This window comes from Erigeron canadensis, chromosome 5 (genome assembly GCF_010389155.1).
Source record: "Erigeron canadensis isolate Cc75 chromosome 5, C_canadensis_v1, whole genome shotgun sequence".
Classification (NCBI taxonomy): domain Eukaryota; kingdom Viridiplantae; phylum Streptophyta; class Magnoliopsida; order Asterales; family Asteraceae; genus Erigeron; species Erigeron canadensis.
Genome location: NC_057765.1, coordinates 43,642,689 through 43,655,945, shown reverse-complemented (window position 1 = coordinate 43,655,945; position 13,257 = coordinate 43,642,689). Strand labels below are relative to the sequence as shown.

At 34.2% G+C, this 13,257-nt stretch overlaps 2 protein-coding genes across 2 annotated transcripts; both read right to left on the bottom strand.

Moving 5' to 3' along the window:
- Positions 1 to 285: 285 nt before the first annotated feature.
- LOC122600265 (ubiquitin carboxyl-terminal hydrolase 3) lies at positions 286 to 5,508 on the bottom strand. The gene is made up of 9 exons (XM_043772961.1): positions 5,378 to 5,508; positions 4,243 to 4,374; positions 4,107 to 4,148; positions 3,911 to 4,016; positions 1,358 to 1,416; positions 1,209 to 1,283; positions 1,081 to 1,129; positions 901 to 977; positions 286 to 519 (listed from the first exon to the last, which is right to left on the bottom strand). Exons 1-9 carry the CDS (start codon positions 5,444 to 5,446, stop codon positions 430 to 432), a joined length of 699 nt encoding a protein of 232 aa, XP_043628896.1. The 5' UTR covers positions 5,447 to 5,508; the 3' UTR covers positions 286 to 429.
- A 998-nt stretch (positions 5,509 to 6,506) lies between these two features.
- On the bottom strand, positions 6,507 to 12,641 carry LOC122599767 (DDB1- and CUL4-associated factor 13). Its single transcript, XM_043772332.1, has 18 exons — positions 12,519 to 12,641; positions 12,354 to 12,444; positions 12,143 to 12,232; positions 11,941 to 12,052; positions 11,263 to 11,290; positions 10,596 to 10,694; positions 10,422 to 10,491; positions 10,288 to 10,322; positions 9,837 to 9,911; positions 9,665 to 9,760; positions 8,965 to 9,028; positions 8,797 to 8,850; positions 8,593 to 8,678; positions 8,446 to 8,506; positions 8,304 to 8,368; positions 7,710 to 7,815; positions 7,451 to 7,539; positions 6,507 to 6,795 (listed from the first exon to the last, which is right to left on the bottom strand). Exons 2-18 carry the CDS (start codon positions 12,417 to 12,419, stop codon positions 6,633 to 6,635), a joined length of 1,359 nt encoding a protein of 452 aa, XP_043628267.1. The 5' UTR covers positions 12,420 to 12,444; positions 12,519 to 12,641; the 3' UTR covers positions 6,507 to 6,632.
- Between the last annotated feature and the right edge of the window lie 616 nt (positions 12,642 to 13,257).

The window sequence follows — 13,257 nt, the reverse complement described above, 5'->3', positions numbered from 1 at the left end:
GTTTAATAGTCATAAAATAGTCCCCATTTTTGCATTTTAATACAGGTGAACATGATAATGATCAGACATTGTATGGGACATTGTATTGTACCATGTCATCTTTTTCTTTTCAGAAAGAAAGATTTGACACATTTTGAGTACTTTGAGACTAATATGAACCATATCAGTGTCATTGCTAGTCTTTTGTTATGAATGAAAAAGGCTTTATCAGTTCACATACAAAAGGGTATCAGTTAAAGGTTTGGTCAAGGGGTGTATGTAAGATCGTGCACTCGAGTCAAATAATGAAAACACGAAAACGGGATTTTGTTGAAATCTAGAAGCAAAATGACCAATGTAATATGAACAAACCGTTTCTAAGTTAAGGTATAATGTATAAAAAGACCGGCTATGGAAATGTCTGGTAAGCTAAAAACGATGTCAATGTGGTTATGCTTCTTTCTTGGAGATGGCAATGACATTGAAATTCATTGAGTTTGGATTTTTGGCTATCATTCCTTTGATCACTTTGGCAGCATCCTGCAAATCATCATAAAAGATTTACGTTGCTAAATGTGCATGTGGTAAAGGGGGAGATTCAAGTCATTTGTATGTATAGGTCACAGGAGGAAGGGCCAACTGGCAAAACTCATTCTATGTGGTAAAGGGGGAAATTGTTTTGTTAAAAGATAACCATTTTGTAAAAAGTGGTGGACAACCCCAACCCGGACTAGCTCAGTTTTGACCCATACCAAAAATGAAGAGTTCCAACCAATAACCCTTGCCCACCCATACCATCCATCGGCAAATTGTCTGAACACTGCTAATATGATGAAGTCCCTAATACATCAAACATAACCAAGGTTTTTCCTTTCCCGGTGGTTTTCAACATCTAATACGCGTATACTTATCAAAAGTTACCTGCAACACGGTGGTTGGTGAAGAAGGGCCATGTGAAACAGGTGCAGTTTTCCTTCCATCAAGCTCATATAATTTCCCTGCAAAATATTCATATTGCCAAAAATTGCAAGTGTTATTAAGCCTAGTGATCCACTCAACATAAGGTTTAACTGAGAAGATATTATAGAGAGAGATGCTTACCATTAACACATGCAAAGCAAATAAAGTGATCATTCACATTGTCAGAAGCCTGCACAAAGAGATGTGAGCTTAAGGTAAATGTATATTACAAGTAAGGTCTACAAGTCCATGGTACAAAATGAACTCACCTCGGTCTCACCAGCAGCTACAGCATCTGAATGTGCTACTTCCATTTCTCTATCATTTTCAAGATATAAAGCACGCTGTATACAAATGTGAATTGATTCATATCCAGATTCAATTAATTAAGACATGGTTTTAAGAAAGATGATAATACCTCCATCGGATCCATGCTTGCAGTGGACTTGTAAAACCTGTCCAGAAATGAGTCCTCAACTGGAAAAAGGGAACACCAATACGTTGATTAAAATTTATACATTGCAATAGCTGATATATAGAGCCACAAGCAAACCTTTTTTATCATAAAAATACTAACTATTATATAGCCCCTGGATATATAACATAACTCGAAATAAAAGAGCAATTGGAACTAGTGAGCATTCAAATTAACTATTGTACCGGGTTCATTAATTTCAGTCTAGGGTGTTGGGCTTAATTGTTCAACCCAAGTTTGATTGTGTAATGGGTCAAAGTGTTATTAGTCATAAGTACGTATTTTATGTTAAGTGTATTGTTTAATTAGATAGGGGGTGTTAATTGTAAGTCTTATATGTAACTGTCATAGGAACCGGTTACCAACAGGTATGTTGGTTGGAGGTTCAACATGTATATATATACACCCATATGTGCATCTGTAAAAAAACCAACCCTTATTCGATCAGTGAAGAATAAATATTAAGTTTGGGTTCATTCTTTTTTCTTGTTCTTATTGTTATCTTCTGATTCTTGATTATGGATCAACAATGATTCTGGGACAATAATTGGTATCAGAGCCGAGGGCTTTAAAGAAGATCGAAAATCATTGTTGCAATCCAGAAATCAAAGAATCAAAGGTGTTCCTCTGATTCAGTTTTTCAGTACCGTTTTTTCCTGTTTTTTTCTTCATTCAATCCAGTAGGAGATGGCCGATCATCATCAGAAGATCAGTGGTATGTTTTTCTGTTTTTAATCCAATTAGTGAGAGTGAGCAATTTGTTTGTGAATCTCAGAGAAAGACAGAACGAGAGGAAGTTGCTGTTGGCGATGCAGTCAAGAAGACAAAGAATCATTGTATGTGTTGGGATTATGGCAGAAATTGGTGAAGAATTTAAGAGGGTGTTCGGTCAAATGAAAAGCAAGATGGTTGATTGAAGAACATTAGGGAAGAAGATTTGTTGGTATTCTCGGATACATCAGAAAGTTAAGATTAGAAGACACAAAGTTGGTTGTTGTTTGTTGCTGTGCATTGGAATACAGAGATAAAGTCATACGGGCTGTTGTTTTGTGTAAAGTGGTTCATCAAAGAAAGGCCAGAAGGGCTGTTCGTTGTTGTATGAGGAAAGATTGGAACCAAAAGTGTTACGGGACATGTGCAAATTCAGGAGAAGGCGCAATGCGTGTTTCAAACGTTGTATGGCATATCCAGGAGGGATTAGAGAGGCCATGTCTGAAAGCAAATGGGTCAAGAGGACCAGAGAAGATTGCTTGATAGAGGACACGATTGGATTCTCAAATTTGCAAGATGGATTCGTGAGAAGAGAAAGTATGTTGCATGCAACAAACAGTCGTGTTATGGAACAACAAGGAAGGATTGAAGAATCAAACATGGGTTAACAATTAGGGGGTTGAATGTTGGGCTTAATTGTTCAACCCAAGTTTGATTGTGTAATGGGTCAAAGTGTTATTAGTCATAAGTACGTTTTTTTATGTTAGAAGTGTTTTGTTTAACTAGATAAGGGGTGTTAATTGTAAGTCTTATATGTAACTGTCATAGGAACCGGTTACCAACAGGTTTGTTGGTTGGATAGGTCGGTTCAACATGTATATATATACCCATATGTGCGTCTGTAAAAAAACCAACCCTTATTCGATCAGTGAAGAATAAATATTAAGTCTGGGTTCATTCTTTTTTCTTGTTCTTATTGTTATCTTCTGATTCTTGATTATGGATCAACAATGATTCTGGGACAATAATTTTGTGTGTGTGAGTTTTGCTCATAGACATGTTTGATTAGAGCCTGAGATGATCCGGATGGGGCCAATATAGGGACCCTAAAACCCTATGTCCACTAACTATTCAGTTGCCTTGAGGAGGCTACAGGTCTAGAGATGAGCATGCTATAATGAAAGATGTTCCTTTTTCTTCCTATATAACTAGACTAAAGTTAAGTTGGGTCTTTAAATCTTCGGTAGATCTTTTATCTAATATCTAATCAACCAACTTCTAGTACATGTGCCCTATAAAAACCAAGTTTTTGGGGTGAATTATAGCTAAAAAGTTGTTCATAAACACATTAGAAAACGAACATAAAAAACTATAGTCACAAACTCCTGATGTGTTCCGCGGTGGAGTATACGATATGCATATCAAGTAACTTTTTGAACTCCTAATAGTTTCCAATTGCCATAGTAGTGATGAATAAAAGTTTAGATATTTCCCTCGTTTTATTATTAGTGATGAACACCATATATCTGGCAGGAAGATTGATATATTATATATGCCAAAAAAGGTTACATATAAATAAACATCAAAAGCTATACCAATTGACGACAGAAAAGTGAAGAATAAAATCTTAAAGAGACGAGCCAAATAAGAACGAACCACATGAAATTTTAAGAATTCATAAAAAAGGGACTTGATAGAACTCATGAGAGCCTTAAGGTCATGTCAACGACGTGATTGTTAACACAGCCTAAACAGGACACAATAAAGCATGTAACAATGGCGTACCAAGTTTGATCTCTGAGGTAATGTTGCCTATAGCGTGAAGAAGTCCAATGGTTCCACATGCGTTTCCCACTGTTTGTCTCATGAAGTAAACTCCGTCACAAGGATCCTGCAGTCATAAAATATTCTAATCAGATACAAAGACTACATAAATATGACCAAAAGGACACTGTTGATGACGATCAGTAACACATCACACCTGTTTAATGATACTTTCTTGCTTCAATCTTTCTTGCTCGCTCTAAAACACAAGTAAAACAAAACATTAATCATAACATCACGTACTCAACATAGAATGATAGAAGAAAGGTGGTATCTTGAGAAGGAAAACAAACCTCGGGAGTAATTGGGTAAAGAAACAAAACAGCAAGGACAGGCTTAGGTACCATTTCCAAGAGTTCTTCATCCAACCCGTATACATCATTACATTCCGCCACACCCGGTTCAAGACCAAGCCCCCAAAGAAACTGTCATCCATCCATATATATATATATATATATATATATATAATATATAATACAAAATCATAAATAAAAATATACAGCCATACCTAATGTAAGTAAACACATTCACATCATCACCTACTCTTGGAGTACTATAAGTTAGTGAACAATAATTTAGCAGGACCAATTGCAAAAATGTCTATACATAGATATTACTGTATAAAGAATTACATATTTTTCTCGTAATCTTTTAAAACGTTAAGAGTTGAAATTACTAATATGCCCCTATAACTTAAACCTTAACGAGCAACGCTTGGATCAAGTTGATAACACCCTTGCATCTAGAGACACTGGTTAAGGGTTCGATCCTTGCAAAGGCTAGAGGTCCTTTTCTACCTTAATAGGGGTAAAGTTGTCTAAATCTCGGCCTGCCCCATACACCATCATAGACGTTATTGGGACCCATAACCTAGGGAAGACGGTATTGGGTGTTACTTACTTCCTATAAGTCTATACATTTTACCTTAAACGTTCAGTTTTTACATTTCTATAATAACCAGCTTAATTTATGGTAACTTATGGTTTCGAATTCTTAAATATAAGAATCACACAAAAACACGGATTATTTTTTTATAAAAATGAACTTTTTAGTAACTTGATAAGAACTATTAATTAATTTTTTTTACAGAAATTAACTTATTAAAACTATAATTTTCCCCTAGAGAGTCCCCGCGCCCATATTCTGGTTGATTCACCGAGCCACTCGTTTCTCCCTTAGGTTTTCGGGGAAATTGGATTCTGACCAAAGTTAGCGTTACTCAACTCTAGCCGGCATTCTCTTTTCAAAAAGACCACGGTCTATTAAAAAGGAGCACTATACTAAGAAATACATACATACAAACTCCAAATACATATATATATTGTTTTTATTAAAAAGGATAGTAGTAACAGGATTTAAAACAAGAAGGGGCCGTGATTGAATATGAAAGGGAAAAAGAAAAAAAAGTAAGGAAAGTAGAAGAAGAACCTGATTCATAACATCGGGGTTTGCTTCGAGAGGAAGCCATCTTTTACCAGCACCACCAGCAGAAGCCATTTTTTGTTCCGAGAGATTGTTTTCTTTGCCGATATATTTACGCCTTCTTTTTTCCTCTTCTTTTCTTTTTTCTTTATATATATATATATCGCGAACGAACAATATACAATAAAATAAAATATGTATTTAAATTTGGGGAAATATTTTACTATATCGATGATTTAAATACCTATCCTAAATCATTGTTTTATTACGACTTATGATGATTAGAAAACTCCAAAATCATTCTTTATATTAGCTGATCTTACAATATAAAGATACAGAGGCGGTACCTGAAAAAAATTCCAAAGGGGTAAACTTATGAAAAATAAATCTAAAAGGGGACAAAATGTTAAAAATTTATAGAAAATTTTTAAAATTTTATGAAAAATTTAAAAATAAATAACAAAATTTAAATTTGGAGGGAGGCATTGAACCCCCCACCCTAGTACCGCCCCTACAAAAATAGTAAAAAAAAAAAGCATTAAATCTTAACTAGAAAGGTATCTACATAATACGATAACCCGAACACATTGTGAAAGATGATAATTATTATTGTTAGCGATGATTCTTGTTAATAAGAATCAAGTATGGATGAAGTAAATTAAAATCTTCAATACGTATAAATGTGATAATATCATTTGAGATTATCTATCTCAAGTTTCAATTAAATATTAAAACCTTTTAGAAGACTAGAGGAGTGTGACCAATATACAAGTAGAACTACAAGCATAAAAATTTATTATAAATCAAAAGTGCACTTTTTTCTAAGTTTTACTTTGGTCTTGGAATGATTTGCAGGTAATAGTTACAGAAAGTTTCATGAAAAATGAGCCTAAAATTTCTGTCCATGATCGTAATTTGCTAAACTCGCCTTGGTCTAAACTATGATTTGGTGCGTATTTCACTTTTCTAGAAATTAAGATGTAAATATATAACAAAACGACAAGTAACAATTTACCAAATTCTCACTTTGATGCTATGGTTGAGAGCAGGGGGACGAGACTCAGTTATTTTCTTATAACTTTGTAAGCACGGGGTAAATTCGTTAATTGACAACCAAATTTAGGTTAAGAAAGAATTTGCACTAACAAACAAAGTAAACAGATTTCCGTATTGAAAGCAATGAGTGTTGTTTTACTTGTTCATTACACCTTAAAAGATTAACAAAATTGAATACCAAAGTTCCCTAGAGGAACATCTTGTATCATTCCACTTCTTGAATAATTCTGTTCTTGCGGATTGACTTCCTTTGCATGCTTCCTGGGGCACTATGAGCTCTCCTCCTGTCTTCCTTCCTCTTCTCCGAATCAGTCATCTCACGTCTCATTTTACCTGCCTTGTATATTGGTTTCGGCAAGTGTCTGTGCCTGTATCAAACATCAAAACAGAAAAAATTAATCTCCAACATACCCTTGAGCGATAATTTTCTTAACCATGGCATTTGACAGCTTTAAGGAGCCAGTACATACAGTTTTGTGCCAAATGCCATCTTACATCAATCAGACAAATTTTTGGCATCACTGACTATACTAAAGACCCTTCGATAGAAGCTACAAGACAGACCTTGAAAACCAAAAATTTAAAGAGCCAGAACAAAACAAACTATATACGGTTACAGTTCCTGAATCTAAATTTTTTTAAAGATTGGTTTAATTTTGGTATATTATTTTACAAAGAACTGGCTCTTGGTTCGCCCAAAGCTAAACGGTTTTTGTGTTTAGAGAGTTCCTCATTAATAATGAAATGACTTCGCTTTATTTCAAACCAAATATCTTAACTTTTGCATTTGGCTTCCTGTCTAAACTGGTTTAGATTAATCATGTTATTGATTGCAATATGCATAACTTTGAGTTTTTGGTTGTCTGACTGAATCAGTTTCACTCCAATTAACACCCGAAGCAGCTAGGTGACTAAAACTTAAACTCAGCAACAAGATGCCAAGAGAATACTGCACCCAGTACATTAGGGTTTTTTGAGAGACTACTTTATGTTTGAACAATGACTAATGTAAACTAGCAATACCTTAATATACGTTTAACCTCAGGCAAATGCTTGTAACGGTTTTTTACAGCCTCCATATACTCATGGTTTTTGCGCTCCCGTGGTAGAATCTGCATTTAAAAGACAATGCTTTAATAGACCAAACACTTACAACACCATTAACACAACAAAAAAGCCTTCCATAAATTAGCTGGCAACAACAACAATGAAACGAAATTCATGGCAAACCCATTCTAATGAGATATACGGCAGCTAGACCAAACAAAGAAAGTAAACTTACAACACCAAGTTGCTCGGATGCTTTAGCCTTCCATAGTCGAAGATTGGTGTCATCACTACCAGAGATAACATAACTTGCATCACCACTAAACTTGACACAAAATACCCTGCATCGATCACGTGTTAGTGCCCATTGCCCAAGATATAGCATGATATTACGAAGTAGGAAGCCAAATGGGTGGGGTTTTTTCTTTATATTGCAAGGTACCACATGGGTGAATTTTTATTTTTTTTTATTTTGCAAGGTACCAAATTAGTGACTGGGTTTGGCCAACCCAAAGCCTTTTTGTAAAAAAAATTATCTTTTTATACGAATATGATTGCAAAAAGTATATCTTTTCAATCATTTCAAAGTAATAAAATACAGACTACAGAATTCTTAACCAGTATGAATTGAAGTTTTAAACATTAAAATAACTTTCAAATTGTTCCTGTATAAGCTAGACTAATTAGTATACCAATCTGACTCGTTAGAGATATACATAGACTGAATCTTCCCATTCTGTGTAATTTTGTAAATGGTCATTGACAACTCTATCAAAGACATGTTACAGAACCTCACACAAAGAGCAGCATAAACACCAAGGGGGCAAACCTTTGCATTCTCTTAGTATGATAGATTTCCCTGCTATGTCCACCATTATATTGAAATATCCTCACCTGCATATGTCCAGTCAATTTATGAGTAAATCTGCTTTCATCATTAAAGTGGCTACAAATAAAACTGACACACTTACTGTTCTGTCATAAGATCCAGTCACGAATTCACGACCTGTTGGTGAATAATCAATATCCATACTGCAAAAATATCAAAACTCAGTATCATTGTGATTGTCAATCATTCAAAGTAATTCACTGATTTAAAAACACTGTAGCTGTCTTACACTGCAGACACGTGATCTTTGTGCACACATTTAGCTTCATCCAATTTTCTTGCATCAAAACTGTAACAGTTGCAATTTTCATTTGCCTGCCAAAATACCAAGCATTAGTGGCAAAATTCCAATCCTTTTTACTACTTGTGATGTGACATACTTTTGCTGGTTGAGAGGTAAGAAGTGCAAGTGATGATGTATATGTAGGCTTACAGCTGTGAAGTTCATAGGCTCCATTGGATTCCAAGCTATAGAATTTGTTTTCGTCTGCATAAATAAGTCTTCATTGGTTAGATCCTGAATAAGCACACTATAATCCCCGGACATACAAATGTTTTTACAACTAGAAACAGCATGGTAAACACATGTTTCCAAGCATACCCTCATGATAAGTTTTCTTGCTGGTGAAGATGTCCGAAGATCATAAATAGTTATGCTCCGATCACTACACAAAACAGAAGAAATGGAGCCTTTAAATAGAAAAGAAAGGGGTTATAATGCAAAAAGATACAAGCATCAGCCTACATATAAGAGCACCTTTCAGATAAAAACCATTGCCAATGCAAAAGATGATAAGATGTATAACAGTTGGGAAACAACAGTAAAGATGCGACATGCCGACACTACAGGAAAACTTGGGCACATAGATGACCTAAGTTGGGACGCAAAACGGCAAAACCATATTTAGTGACTTTACCGGACCAAAATTAAAAGATTCAGTGACCTTTTTAGGGATAAATAAAAAGGTAAGTGGCTAATCTAAGTATCTAGCCTATATACCCTTATTAAAAATGAAAGTTTATGCATATAAACTAATACAGCACAATCAAAACAAATAAAATTGACACCATACTTCAACTAACAATAGCTAATGTTCTGAGAGCTTCTCATAACTTATACAGTAAATTACACAAAATCACATTACATGTAATTAGCTAAAAAATAACTACTACTTAGTATGCTTATACAGCACAAACCACAACAAATAAGCTCTGACCAACAATAAGTAAACCTAACCACAAAACAAATCAGATCATTATTGGTGCTGCATATCTAAAATCATTGAAAGAATGTTGCATACCTGCCAGATGTTGCCAAAATATTTGGCTCCCCAGGATTAAAACGAACAGAAATAACCGTGTCATTTCCCCATTCAAAACTGTTAACTGGCTGTGACCTATAAGTGTATGACAATTAGACCAGAACCACCATAGACGATGTATTGAAAATCTGGGTCAAGTCAAAAGTATTACCTATTGTGATCCCAGATAGCAACTTGAGCACCAGCTGTGGCAAATAAGTCACCGTCCCACTGATGGTCCACAGCCCTAGAAAATGACTAACTATGTTAACTTATAAAGCTAATAACGAAGGATTGATACTGAAGGCAATTTTATATTATACTAAGTAAAATAATTCAAAATAATAACTAACTTGAAAACAAACCATTTAAAAGTCAACCAACATGGAACCTCAGTGCATAATATATCATCTTATTTGAAACAAAAAAAAAATTAAGATTGAAATAATGTATGCTGACAAGCTAGCTATAAGAGTGGTTCAAGCCCCCACTTCCCAGAAAAAGAAGTTTTCCTGATTTCGCTTGGTTGCAATCAACTTGGAAATACAGTACATCTGGAATGTAAATAAAAAATATAGACAAGAAGTCTAGACTATCCTTAACATATAACCACGTAAACTTACCAAAAAGCATTCTTCCAAACATACGTTGCCAGTGACTGCAACCACAGAAAACCAATTGTACTAGATGGTTATTGAGTGCAACACAAACATTAAATAGTTGGATCAAAAAAAAATAATATATGATAGCATTGGACCTTATTAGAGCTGTCAGTTGACGCATTTGAATCGATACCACTTGCAAGAGGAACCCTCCACTGCCTAACACTGGTTCAATTGAGTAAAAAACACAAATATCAATATTATAGCATACACCAGAACAATCAACTGCTCCGATACTAAGGCTAGCATTAAAAAAAATGGTGGCCTACGTGCAATCAGATCCGCATGATACAAGTATACGTCCATCTGTCGATACTGTCAAACCACGTACAGCACCTTGGTGACCAGGGTACTGACATACTGTTTGTCTGCAAACAAAGTGAAGAAACGGTCATCACATAGAGTAACAGAGAGCATCAGCTTCCTCTAATGTACAAATGAAAAATATAAGGAATATACTCCTTCAACACACTACCATTTGACTTCTTTAATATATACAGCAAAAGTAATCTGTAATGTGTTTGCTTCATCATTGTTAACAATGAAGTGTAGTATAACAAGAAGAAAACATCAGATCAAACGATGATACCATATTTTATTCATACTTATCACAGCAAAAAGCGATCCACTTGCTCAATATGATATCCTATCACTACATGAATACACTTCATCCAACACTATATGCTCCATGAATTTGGAATAAAATTGATCTCTTTACGTAATTATACTAATACACTTTGTACTTGATTGCTAACTAACCAAATAAGAATAAAAAAGGCCACATAACTTCTATGTCTGGACATGATCCTATCTAATGTATCAATCCATTAATAAGATAATGCACATATGTTGCATCAGACTGACAGATAATTTCCATGCAACATTGCAAGTTTGCAACTTGGAAAGCTACAAGGTCAAAATAGGGCAAAGGATTACCTTGAAGCAATATCCCATAGACGAATATCTGCAAAGGAACAAGATTGTATTAAAAAAAACTCATTAAAGAAGAGAACTTGACAATGGTACATATAACTATACAAGTCAGCCCCCTTGATTCAAAACATTTGGCATAGATAATGCTTCAAAGCTCTAAATAAAAATTGTTAACAATGTCGAAGACAATATAATATGAAGAACCTTCTCCAAGATGGGATAGTGGTAAGATCAGACCTCATCACCTAAACATCTAGGAAACAACCACGGCCAACAGGAATATCAATTTAGGCCACGTACATCCGAGCCAAAGGCTCGACTTTCCAAGGGTTGCTGAGCGTCAATTCCTATTCTTTTAGCAGTTTATAAAATAGTTTTTCTCTTTCCTCAAGGGATTTTTGAAACATAGGTTAAAGTAAAACACTTAAACTTAGAAATGATGGATTTTTATTAGACATAATCATTTCAGAAAGCTCGAACTGTCCTCTTTAGAGATAATTCTACACTACTCAAGTTGTGACCAATTAAAATTCCCAAAGAGGCGGAGATTACATAATTTCCACAATGACCGCTCCATTCGCATAGGCAGCCCATTTTAGTGTCAATTCAAACTAAATTTCTAATCTTTCAAACAACTAGAATATAATTACAAAATAACAAAAAGAAAGAAAAGATTATTACCTCCGTCCATAGAACCCGAAAATACACCTTTCAAATGATTAGGATTTTTCGCCATACAAGATATAGCATCTAAATGCCCATCCATTGCTCCAATAAATGGTTTTGCAAATACCTACATTCAAAATTAACCTCAAAAACCATTTATAAAAACTTTTTTTAAAAAATAAATTAAAATTCAAAAAAATACATAAATATATACTACCTTATCTAATTTAGCTGCATTAAGAGCTCTAACATACTCCACAGCCTTTTCCTGGGTCCGAAGATTCGGGTCGTAATTTCTAGAAACCCTCTGTCAATCATTTTAGTTACAATTAACAAAACTAATTATATATACATAATTAACATATGCATACATATATGAAGTTAATTAAATTAAATTAAATGATAATATAAAAATAAAAATAACGAACCTGAAGATCATTACTCCTTTCGCGGGTAAATTCATCTGCAGAACGTGATATAACTTTCACTCTCATTGTTTTTTACTATTCAATTCTTCGGCTGCAAAAAATGAAATATCTAATTAATACTTGATAAGAATTACGCATATGAATTTATTCATTTGAAATAATTACCTGAAAATAGATTATGATAATATATTGATATATATATATATGCTACCACAAATTACAGTGTGTATATATATATATATATATATTTCGGTGAGATATTAAGACAGGCTTATTCAGGTCTCAGTGGTTCTTTTTAGGGTTTAGTAATTACGCGAATTTGGGGTTTTTCTGATTTTGTGAAGTGAAAGTCTTCTGTTTTTGGGCTAAAATAGTATATTTTCGGAGTGGGCCTTGGGCTAAATAATTCCTGGTCCTAAATCTACAAACTAACAAAATAAATAAATAATCTATAATATACTCTCTAATAAAACAAACCACCCTTTTTTTTCCTCTTAAACTTTCTCTTTTTGAAAAACTAACAATATCATTCTCCTTTATTCATTAAGCTAAACATCTCTTTCCAATATACTTATAATACCCTTAATAAAATAATTTACAGTATAGATCCCCCAACACTATAAATAACTACAATATCACCGTTCCACTACCGCCCCCACCACCGTCACCATCACGGCCTCCGTCATCACTACCCCCAATACCGCCGCGTTGTACGGGCATAAGTCTAGTAATTTTTATTCCAAATTAAATAGAAATACAATATGATCATAGAATGACGTCACTACGGTTTGTAGTAAAAATAATACATTAAATACTGGCTTTTCTATATACAACTTATTTTATTTTTGCCATATCTACCAATATATATATATATAACAAGGTCTTAAATTATTTTATGAAGAAA